Here is a 12,308-nt window from a genome sequence, read left to right as displayed (position 1 = left end):
ATCTGCCTGCAATGCATGAACATCAAAACTGTTAACTGTACCTACGTACGTGTAACAACAATAAATCAAACCAGTTTAGTAAACTGCACATCAGTGCAATGAGATTAGCTATTAAAGACATGCGAACAGATAAAATAGCCCCTTGCTACTCACTAGCAGGACAGTCAATTTGCTGTTCAAAATGTCGTTTCAGAATTGGACATTTTCTTCGATGTTGAGAATTTCATTTTCCATATTGTAATATTTTCCCATCCGCCTCAGAACACTTCAACCTCAGGGCATCAATGTGGACTTCAACAGTTTCCTCATTTCCCCTTCCCCCACCTCACCCCAGTTCCAAACTTCCAGCTCAGCTCAACGTCGATCTTACTGCTCCTCGGATGCTGCCTGAATTGCTGTGCTTTTCCAGCACCACTCTAATCTAGACCCCCATATTTTCCCAACTCACTTGCCATTGCACACATTATTCAAGATCTGGGGAAAATTCAGCTTTAGTAAGTCTTACCATAATAATAATGCAGTTGGGGAGGAAAGTAATGACCATGATGTAGAACCTCCCAGTTTGGCTAGCCAGTTCTTTTACAGCTCATCCATAGCGACAGCATTGTCAACCGACACCAATGAAAAGCATGCCCCGCTGCTGAGTTACCCATCTATTCCATGCATGCGACTGGCAAGTAGTATTTTAATAGAGGTCTACAGCACAGAAAGAGGCCATTCAGCCCATTGATGCATCGCCAGTCACAAGCTAGCACCTAACTATATTATCCCATTTTCCCTCACTTGGCCTGTGGCCTTGTGTGCCTTGACATGTAGGAACCAGCTAAAAAAATAAGAGAGGTACATAGTTCAGGTTACAGCATTGGGAACTGCACAATGTTGGCTCCGCATGAGAACAAAGTTGAGTTGAATGTAAATTGGTAGCTGACCTGAAAACATCAGATTCCTGCTGGGTTGGCTAAATTAAAATTATTGCAAAGAATGGTGCCAGGAACCCGGATTTGATTCCAATCTCAGGTGACTGTGTGTGGAGTTTGCATAATCTCCCGGTGTCTGCATGGGCTTCCTCCGGATGTTCCAGTTTCCTCCCACAGTCCAAAGCTGTGCAGGTTAGATGGATTGGCCATGATAAATTACCCAAAGTGTCTCAGAGATGTGCAGGCTAGGTGGATTAACCATTGGAAATGCAGGGTTACAGGGATAGCGTAGGGGGTGGGTATGTGTAGGATGCTCTTTGGAGCGTTGGTGTGGAACCAGTGGGCCAAATGGCTTGCTTCCACACTATGGAGATTCTATGAAATTCTATGACAGCATTGCTGGACAATCATACTAGTGTATGAAGGAGTAGACACCATGGACAGACAGATAAATGAGTTTAGGTCAAGAGACAGACAGATAGCCAAGTATGGACATTGGAAACACAATCAATTTTGTTTTATTCTGGCAACAACTGAAGGGGAAATAAATACAGGGCTCCCGTGGTGCATTCTTACTTTTGAACCGAGGGTTCAAGTCTCACTTGTTCCAGAGGTGTGTAATAACATCCCTAATCAGGTTGTTTATAAAGTAGATTTTCAAAAAGATAAAAACAGATGAGGAAGAAGAAAACCCAAAGAGGTGGGTAAGGTTTTGACACAGACTGAGAAAGGCTTGAAGAAAGCAAGAGCAGAACAACGATGCCAACAGCCCAAAAAGACCACAGTGATAATGAAAACTCAATATATTATTTTGAAACTTTTCCCCACCAATAATGAAAATGGGAACACTTTTGTTTAAGAAGCTTTTACAGATCCTCTAAAATTGGCAAAATTAACTTCAAGTGAACTAATTATGAACTGACCCAATCACTTTAGGATCCTTTAACTTATTACCTGATATTTGAACAGTTCACCAAAGCAAACAACTCACTTGAATTAGTTTTGTCAATTTATTTGTTATCTGTAAGACTTCAAATAGATCACCTCAATGTTTCACCAAAGAAAATAAGCCTTGTGACCTTTTTAAAAGAGCACACAGGATTTCAGCTCAGATCTGAATACTGCCCTATGACCTTTTAGATGTGCCCTAATTTCTTTGTTAATTCAAGTTTGTGTGTCCTTCCTTGAAACATTTTTCATTTATGGAGGATCTTTCATAACTACAGTGAAAGCCCACAAGGTCCCATAAATACCAATAAAATAACTAACAAGTTTTTTTGTAGCACTTATTTGCAAGAAGATTAAATATTTGCAAGGAGAACTCCAGTGCTCTTCTGTGATCAGTGCTGCAAGATCTTTTAAATTTATCATAAAAGTAAATGGGAGTCTTGATCTAACAATTCATCCAAAAAAGATGTCACCTCCAACAATGCTGAAAGTATCAAATTAGATAATGTGCTCAAGTTTCTGGAGTGGTCTTTGATTAGAAGTTGATTCTCATCAACTTTTTACCTCACAACTAGTCTTGACTGGTTTATAGAGAAAGTGAGGTCTGCAGATGCTGGAGATCAGAGCTGAAAATGTGTTGCTGGAAAAGCGCAGCAGGTCAGGCAGCATCCAGGGAACAGGAGAATCAACGTTTCGGGCATAAGCCCTTCTTCAGGAATGAGGAAAGTGTGTCCAGCAGGCTAAGATAAAAGGTAGGGAGGAGGGACTTGGGGGAGGGGCGTCAGAAATGTGATAGGTGGAAAGAGGTCAAGGTGAGGGTGATAGGTCAGACTGGGGTGGGGGCGGAGAGGTCGGGAAGAAGATTGCAGGTTAGGAAGGCGGTGCTGAATTCGATGGATTTGACTGAGACAAATGACTCAGTTATTAAATGACTTTGAGCTGTTGGAAAACAGCAGTGACAATGGAGTGAATAACACCGCAGTCTCAAATCACGTTCTGTGGGCATCTGCTGTATTATTTAATGACACTGATCAAAGGCAGGGATTTGCAGAATTGTCATGGGTTTTTATCTTTCAAAGTCAAACTTTCCAACGCCGCGGAAGACCTAAACATGGAGGAAATTGTCCTTTATCTCAGTGGTAGCACACTTTCCCTGAGACAGCGGTTAAGAGTTCAAGACCCACTTTAGTACCTGAGCACCTCACACATGTTGACATTTCTCGCTGCACTGTCAGGACATGGAGGTTGGTGGGGTGGTAGGTGAGGACCAGTGGGGTTCTGTCCGGGTGGCGGTTGGAGGGGCGTGGCTCAAGGGCGGAGGAGGGGGAAGTGGAAGAGATGCGGTGGAGGGCATCGTCGACTACGTCTGGCGGGAAATTGCGTTCCTTGAAGAAGGAGGCCATCTGGGTTGTACGGTTTTGGAACTGGTCCTCCTGGGAGCAGATTATAGATCATATTTCTTGGATCACATGATGAATAATACCGGACCATCACAGTTCCGTTTGTCATGTCTGTGAAGAGAAATCAAAGTTAATGTTTGGGTCTGGTGACCCTTCCTCAGGGGTCTCCATGTTCTGAGGAAGGGTCACCAGACCCGAAATGTTAACTCAGATTTCTCTTCACAGATGCTGCCAGACCTGCTGGGCTTTTTCAACAACTTCTGTTTTTGTTTCTGATTTACAGCATCTGAATTTCTTTCGTTTTTTATTCCATTTGTCATGTATTGATCTACAGGTTGCCGTTGAGGATTTTAGGAGAGGGACACTGAAAAAAATTTACATACCATTCATTTGTCTCCCACTTGAAATGGGTGAAGATCTCCAACAAACTAATGGTCAAAAAGACAAATGAACTTGCATTAGCGTATCACTAACTGTAACATTTGAGGAGCGATACCCTTAATTTCTTGCTCCAATAATAAGTATTTTACACTTACCCACATCAGATTGCATCTGCCACCTACTTAATCAGTTCCTAGCCCTTATCTAACAAGGTTCCATAGCCTTTTATTATTTTTCTGCTTAATATTAGTACCACCTGTTTATAATATCCTCGCACAAAGCTAAGAATAATATTTACAAAAGAATTTGACTGCATATTAATGCAGGCTAATCTGTACTTACATTTCAATGGGACCATTTTCTATATTGATTGCATACTCCACTGGGTCAAGACCTTGTTCAGACAGCTGTTTCAAGGCACTTAAAGCTGCCTGTAGAACAAAAAAAAGCCTGGGTAAGCCTCTACAGGGACAATTTTTCAAAATGTTTCTTCCTCATGCACTTCCCAAAAAGTATGCAACATGACTAAAATTTTACACATACTCGGAGTCCTGATGTTGAGACTCAAAGTAATTCATGAGCTGGTGAATGAACTGTTGGGGCAACGTTACAAATGGTGATCAATTAGGAGCTCACCACTGGGAACTAAGGAGCTGCTAACATTTGAGTGGACAGCAGCTCTGCAACCTGGACGGCTGAAGCTGCAAGTGAAAACAACTGAGACAGCCCCCATCATCCTTGCGAGTAGGTGAAAAACATTTGTGCTACATCAGTACCAAGCAGGCAGCACCGGTGACTGTAGGGGTGAAGCGTCCAGCACCAACATCAGGGCAGTCAATGACCCCACCATGAGCAGTAGAGCCTTCAAGAAGGAGACTGCACCCTTTGCCCTAGACATTCACTTTGAGGTAGTAACTATGTGGTGGGGGACCTTCTGAAGTTGGCAAAATCCTGCAGGATTGTAAAATGACTTTCAATAGGCAAATGAAATACATTAATTGGCCTGCTGCCTCTCGTTGGCGGGAATCCAAGCTTTTGCCTTTGATACTAATGCCATACTAGTGAGAACAATTCAGGCTTCCCTTTTCACACCTTCTACTGTCGTTTTAACACCCCTCTCACCTCCCAGCCCAACTCCAGGGGGTAGAAACATTCTGCTATATTTTTAAACCTTATAATGAATACTTGTTTGGAATTCACCATAAGTCATTGTACTAAATATATTGCCTGGGAGTAAGTAGGATATACAACACAGAAACAGGCCATTCATTGGAACCAGTCCATGCCAGTCTTTTCATCCCACTCCAGCCTTCACTTTGAAATATGAAAACATTTTGTCCAGCAAGGATCTGACAAAAAGGACAAAAACACTCGAAAGGATATAATTTTAATTAAGTAATAAGAATGGAAAATGCAAAGAAAAAAGTTTGATTTCATTCCAGGAAATAAGCCTTTCTCATTTTAATTTTGTGAACCTTAAGTCATTTGTTACAAAGTGTAGTAACAGATACAATATTGGATGCAAATGCACTTATAGATGGTACAAGCGACCTAAAATAAAATGTGTCAATATAAGGCGTAAGGATTTGAAGTGCTGAGTGGATGATCCATCTTGGCCAGATGTCCCAGCATCACAGAATGCCAGTCTTCACCCACTTTGATTCACTCCTTGTGATACCAATAAATGGCTGGTGGCACTATATACTACAAAGGCAATGGGTCCTGACAACATTCCAGCAATAGTACCCAAAATGTGTGTTCCAGAATTTGCTGCACCCCCAGCCAAGTTGTTACAGTACAGCTACAACACATGATAAAGTGAAAATTGCCCATGGTCATCCTGTGCATAAAAGGCAGGACAATCCAACCCATTGCCAATGCATTAGACTCCGCCTAGACAGAAGGTGACATCAACAATGTTATCAAGGAGCATTCACTCAGCAAAAACTGCTCACTGACATTCAGCCACATGGGACTTTCAATTGCTGATTTATTATAGCTGAAAATGTGTTGCTGGAAAAGCGCAGCAGGTCAGGCAGCATCCAAGGAGCAGGAGAATCAACGTTTCGGGCATAAGCCCTTCTTCAGGAATGAGGAGAGTGTGCCAAGCAGGCTAAGATAAAAGGTAGGGATGAGGGACTTGGGGGAGGGGCATTGGAAATGCAATAGGTGGAAGGCGGTTAAGGTGAGGGTGATTGGCCGGAGTGGGGTGGGGGCGGAGAGGTCAGGAAGAAGATTGCAGGTTAGGAAGGTGGTGCTGAGTTTGAGGGTTGGGACTGAGACTCAACCCCGTGGCTCAACACTTCAACTCCCTCTCCCACTCCACCAAGGACATGCAGGTCCTTGGACTCCTCCATCGCCTGACCTCTGATCTCCAGCATCTGCAGTCCTCACTTTCTCCTAGCTGATTTATTATAGCCTTGTTCAAACATGGATGAAAGAGCTGTATTTCAAAGGCCTATTTCCTAGGTCCAACCATCTTCAACTGTTTTTATCAATGACATTCTCCTAAATATAAGGTCAGAGGTGGGATGTTTTCTGATAATTACACACTATTCAGAACCATTCATAACTCTGAAGATACTCTGAGTACAAACATAGAAAGACCTAGACAATACTCAGGTTTTAAGTTGACAAGTAGCAAGTAACACTCACACCACGCAAATGCTTAGCAATGACCATCTCCAAAAAGAGATAATCTAACCATTGCCCCTTTACCTTCAATGGCATTATCATCATAGAATTCACCCCACCTCTGGGGCTTACCATTGACCAGAAGCTAAACTAAACAGGTTGTAATCCTGTAGCAAGTAATCTTTGTACTCCCCAAAGTCTTTACACAATTAACAAGGCGTTGGTCGGAAATGTGATGGATTACAAGTGCAGCTCTAGCATCAATCAAGAAACTTGACAGCATCCATGCTTGATTGGCATTGCATGCACAAATATTCATTCCTTCCACCACCAATGCTCAGTAGCACCAGCGCCAGGGACTCAGGTTCGATTCAAGCCGCGGGTGACTGTCTGTGTGGAGTTTGCACATTCTCCCCGTGTCTGCGTGGGCTTCCTCCGGGTGCTCCAGTTTCCTCCCATAATCAAAAGATGTGCAGGTCAGGTGAATTGTCCATACTAAATTGCCCACAGTGTTAGTCAGGGGAAAATGGGTCTGGATGGATTAATCTTTGGAGATTTGGTGTGGACTTGTTGGGACAAAGGGCCTGTTTTGACACTGAAGGGAAACTAATCTAAAATTCACCAAGGATCCTTACCCTTCTTAACCCATGATCAGACCATCTAGGACCACAAAGACAGCAGATACAATGGGAACACCATCCTCAAATTCCACTCTAAGCCACTCACTATCCTGAATTGAAAACTTTTGCCATTCCTTACATGTCACTTCGTCAAAATCCTGGAATCCTGTTTCTAACAAAATTGTGCATCTTCTTATACCAAATGAACTGAAATTGTTCAAGAAAGCAGCTTAGCACTACCACCCCAAGGGCAATTAGAAATGGGCCAAAATGCTGACATACACATTCGATGAATGAATAAAAAATAAAAAAATGATTCAGGATTATTCCAAATTTACATCTTGTGCAAAGAAGTTACTTTATTTTGATAATTTAATTTTTTTTTTAAATTCTATATCAAACCTTTTCTACCTTCTTTGAATACTTTCATATAATCATCTAATTTTATCTTGATTATATATTTAGTCATGATGTATTTTTCTGTACTTTGAATTCTAAGAAATACACAGATTAGAATGTTGATTAATTTTAATTAGTATTACTATGTGAATTTGTGATGCTAGCTTTTAAGAGATGTAAGTATTCCTGTTATAGTATCAACCCTTATTTATTCTGGCAATCAAAGGTTATGGGGAAAAGGCAGGAAAGTCGAGCTGAGGATTACCAGCTCAGCCATGATCTCACTGAATGGCAGAACAGACCAGCTCGGTTATGTGTAGTCCTGTATCTTACTTCTTGGTACTGTGTATGTTTTTATGATATTAAATAGAAATATTGTAATGGCTTTCATCATGCAGTAATATATTTAAATGCAAATTTTGTGTCAACCTTGACTTCATTGGAAACAGTGAGCTGCTGTGTGCCTTATGCTTGGAGGGTCGGTGTGGACTTGTTGGGCCAAATGGCCTGTTTCCACACTGTAGGGATTCTATGATTTATGCTAACGTAGCTCTGCTAAATGGGGATTACAAAGCATTCAATGCAATTATGCAAATACCAGTTTTAAAGTGCTTTCAATTTTACAACATTTAGAATCTTCAGCAGTGAACATACTTCATATAAAGATAAGTGCTCCAAGTGCAGCAAATGCTCATGTAGTACTTTAAGTGTTTTTAACATTTACTCTCAATATGTAAAATAACACTGACCCTCAGAAATGGACTGCTTTACGTGGGAGTAGGGAAGAATGTACCACTCCACTAAAGATACAACTGGGGGACAAGTCAACCTTGGGTAAGTTCATAGTGTGTGCAACTAAATATGGTAGTTGTATATACCCTTCATGTTGAATCAAGAGTATGGTGCTGGAAATACACAGGCTTATGCCCAAAACATTGATTCTCCTGCTCCTCAGATGCTGCCTGACCTGCTGTGTCTTTCCAGAACCACACTCTCAACTCTGATCCCCAGCATCTGCAGTCCTCACTTTCTCCTAGTTAATTTCAACTCTTCATGTTGAGTCTGATACAGGATCATACCTCTAGTTCTCTAGTCTACACTTAATGTTCGGCTTAACTAGTGCCTTAACTGAAAATTTTTAAAGTTTTTGAATCTAGTGCATCCACGCTTTTTCTCTTATGAGAAGTACCATGGATTAGAAATCCGGTCATGGAATAGACTTGAATAGAATGGAGTTACACATTACGTTGAAAACCCAATGCAGCTGACTCCAAAGAAATTGTTACTCTCACTCACTTGCCATTTTAACCTGTAACTTGCACGAATCTGCCACCCTACTCCTGCATTTACCAGATACACTAACCTTCTCCTAGTAGCTTTCCAAGTAGTTTACAGGATTTGTAATTGCAGAAAACAGCTCTTCCCACTGAAAACATGATTGCTAAGCTGATCCACTGCACTCTTATTTCTGCATTCTGATTTGCTGTTTCAGAAGGGGTGGTTGCTGGCCAGGAAAATCACAGGGAAAACTCATCTGAAGATATGTGATTATTTTTTCATCCGGTCAGGATCAACAGTGGGGTTTCACATTCCGGTTGGAAAACCTAGCTCCGTGTGTACATATTTTTCCTCTCTTGTTTTCTACTTATACTTTTCAAGTAAAGTATATCCAAAAATCATTTTCTAACCTACTCAAAATAACTGCCTCATATTTGCAAGTCTATCCTGTTGTCCATCCATTTGTTATATTAATTTTACTAAATGAATCCATTAAGGAATTCAGGAAGAATATTGCTAACCAAAGAGTGGATAAAGTATAGAACTTATTACCTGATGGAGTAGCAATGTGACTATCATAGATGCATTAAATGGGGGAGGATGAATTTAAATAAATGAAGCAGAACAGAGTCTAAGGTTGCAGGCATAGATACTGGCGGGTAAGGGGAAGATTGTGGTGAGCATAACTACTGACATGGTCTGTTTCTGTGTTGTAAAGACTCCATAACCCTGTCAGTAAGTCAAAAACTGTTAAAAGACTGGTCATAATACTATCCCTAAAAAACCTTGTCTCATTCTTTTGTGAATGCCTGGTTTCTAATTCATATGCTTAAGAATATAACTTTTCATTTCAGGAATTAAGGTTTTAACAGGAGATAAATGAGGGCATCTGGCTGAGAAACTGGCAAAACTGGCAAAAACAGCTGTGATGCAAATGCAAATCAAACAAACCTAAGGCAATTAGCAACCAAAAGGTTAGGGCCATGTTGACTTAAGAGGTCAAAGCTGATAGTGAAAAAAACTTGAACGATAGATGACCCACTTCTGGACATCTTGGTAGAGCCAAGCTGTCTATAGCTGTCACCATTAAAGTTCAAAGCTAACAATTCTGGGAAAGCAGTTCTAAATCCATTAGAGATAGAAATTATTCACATGGTTTCCAGAAGCAAGAAAATCTTTTGGAATTAAAAAGTGGTTGCTTTTCATTTCTATTTGGGAATAGGCCTTGTGTGTCACATTGCTATAGAGAGAGATATAGGGTGGAAACGTATCTGAAAGGACTTTTGTTTAATTTATCCGTAAGTGTTTGTACCAGAATTAGGCAATTCGGTTTGGAAACGGACACAATCTTTACAGCTTTGCTTTTGGGGCGACCTACAATGCAATGGATTGAAAGATTCCAAAAGGGATGATAAGTTAGATTTGTTTCAAACAGAGGAAATATTAACTTTATCTTTCCCAGCTGTGGCTCAAGCTCATTTTGAAATTCATGAGGAAAGGAGCAACTGAAAGATTTGCCTAGCTTGCAGCTAGAAGAAATCTACAGAGATCTTCACAGAGCCTTGTAGCAATAAGCAGTCAGCAGAGTTAGCTTGGAAAGCTGTGGGAAGACAGTTGGCTATCTGTGGACAACTCAAACAAGAATCTCCTGCAGTGAGTGATGTCCAGCGAATGAGAAGTTTGACCTCCAATAACAATAACCTTAGTCTTTGTACTTACAACCCCAATCAATGAAGAATTTAACCCGATTCCTATGAATTCCAGTTTTCCGAGGGTACCTTGGTGCCATACTCAATCAAATGTAGCCTTGTTAACAAGGGCATTCACTCTCACGCAACCTTTGATCTGTAGCTGTTTTGACCATGTTTGGATCAAGGCTGCATGGAGGTCAGGAGCTGAGTAGCCTTTGTCGAACAAAATGAGTGTCAGTGGCAGATTATTTCTAAGCCATCTGCAACATTTTCTTATTCATTCAAGGGATGTGATCTTCGCTGACAGAGGCCAATACTTAGTCATAGAGTCATAGAGATGTACAGCACAGACACAGACCCTTCGGTTCACCCCGTCCAAGGTGACCAGATATCCCAAACCAATCTAGTCCCACCTGCCAGCACCCGGCCCATATCCCTCCAAACCCTTCCTATTCATATACCCATCCAAATGCCTCTTAAATGTTGCAATTGTACCAGCCTCCACCACTTCCTCTGGCAGCTTGTTCCATACACGTACCTGCCTCTGCGTGAAAAAGTTGCCCCATAGGTCTCTTTCATATCTTTCCCCTCTCACACTAAACCTATGCCCTCTAGTTCTGGACTCCCCAACCCCAGGGAAAAGACTTTGTCTAAACATCCCCAGCCTGTTCAGCCTCTCCCTACAGCTCAAATCCTCCAACCCTAGCAACATCCTTTTAATCTTTTCTGAACCCCTTCCAGTTTTACAACATCCTTCCGATAGGAAAGGGACCAGAATTGCACGCAATATTCCAACAGTGGCCTAACCAATGTCCTGTACAGCCGCAACATGACCTCCTAACTCTTGTACTCCATATTCTGACCAATAAAGGAAAGCATACCAGACGACCCTTCACTATCCTGTCTAACTGCGACTCCACCTTCAAGGAGCTATGAACCTGCACTCCAATTTCTCTTTGTTCAGCAACACTCCCTAGGACCTTACCATTAAGTCCTGCTAAGATTTGCTTTCCCAAAATGCAGCACCTCGCATTTATCTGAATTAAACTCCATATGCCACTTCTCAGTCCATTGGCCCATCTGGTCCAGATCCTGTTGTAATCTGAGGTAACTTTCTTCGCTATCCACTACACCTCCAATTTTGTTGTCATCTGCAAACTTACTAACTATACCTCTTATACTCACATCCAAATCATTTATATAAATGACAAAAAGTAGAGGACCCAGCATCGATCCTTGTGGCACTCCACTGGTCACAGACCCTCTGTCTTCTACCTTTGAGCCAGTTCTGTATCCAAATGGCTAGTTCTCCCTGTATTCCGTGAGATCTAACCTTGCTAATCAGTCTCCCATGGGGGACCTTGTCAAACGCCTTAATGAAGTTCATATAGATCTCATCTACCGCTCTGCCCTCATCAATTCTCTTTGTTACTTCTACAAAAACTCAATCAAGTTTGTGAGACATGATTTCCCATGCACAAAGCCATGTTGACTATCCCTAATCAGTCCTTGCCTTTCCCAATACATGTATATCCTGTCCTTCAGGATTCCCTCCAATAACCTGCCCACCACCAAGGTCAGGCTCACTGGTCTATAGTTCCCTGGTGTGTCCTTACCACCCTTCTTAAACAGTGGCACCACATTAGCCAATCTCCAGTCTTCTGGCATCTCACCTGTGACTATCGATGATACAAATGTCTCAGCAAGAGGCCCAGCAATCACTTCCCTAGCTTTCCACAGAGTTCTCGGGTACACCTGATCATGTCCTGGGGATTTATCCACCTTTATGCATTTCACAACATCCAGCACTTCCCACTCTGTAATATGGACATTTTTCAAGATGTCACCATCTATTTCCCTACATTCTATATCTTCCATGTCCTTTTCCACAGTAAATACTAATGCAAAATACTTGTTTATTATCTCCCCGTTTTCTGCAGCTCCACACAAAGACCGCCTTGCTAATCTTTGAGGGGCCCTATTCTCTCCCTAGTTACCCTTTTGTGCTTAATGTATTTGTAAAAACCCTTTGGATTCTCC

The 12,308-nt window shown here is 41.6% G+C and overlaps 1 protein-coding gene across 3 annotated transcripts in view; it reads right to left on the bottom strand.

Annotated features, from left to right (window-relative positions):
- Positions 1-744: 744 nt before the first annotated feature.
- Positions 745-12,308, bottom strand: part of stau2 (staufen double-stranded RNA binding protein 2) — a 362,332-nt gene continuing 350,768 nt past the window's right edge. For all 3 annotated transcript variants that reach the window (XM_043689168.1, XM_043689169.1, XM_043689171.1), the window contains 3 exons: positions 3,989-4,077; positions 3,649-3,693; positions 745-823 (listed from right to left, as the gene is read on the bottom strand). In XM_043689168.1, the coding sequence (XP_043545103.1) occupies positions 760-823; positions 3,649-3,693; positions 3,989-4,077 (198 nt within the window). In that variant the 3' untranslated portion in view covers positions 745-759. The remainder of the gene's footprint in view (positions 824-3,648; positions 3,694-3,988; positions 4,078-12,308) is intronic.

Source organism: Chiloscyllium plagiosum, chromosome 4 (assembly GCF_004010195.1).
Source record: "Chiloscyllium plagiosum isolate BGI_BamShark_2017 chromosome 4, ASM401019v2, whole genome shotgun sequence".
Taxonomy (NCBI): domain Eukaryota; kingdom Metazoa; phylum Chordata; class Chondrichthyes; order Orectolobiformes; family Hemiscylliidae; genus Chiloscyllium; species Chiloscyllium plagiosum.
This window is presented reverse-complemented; position numbering and strand designations above follow the sequence as displayed.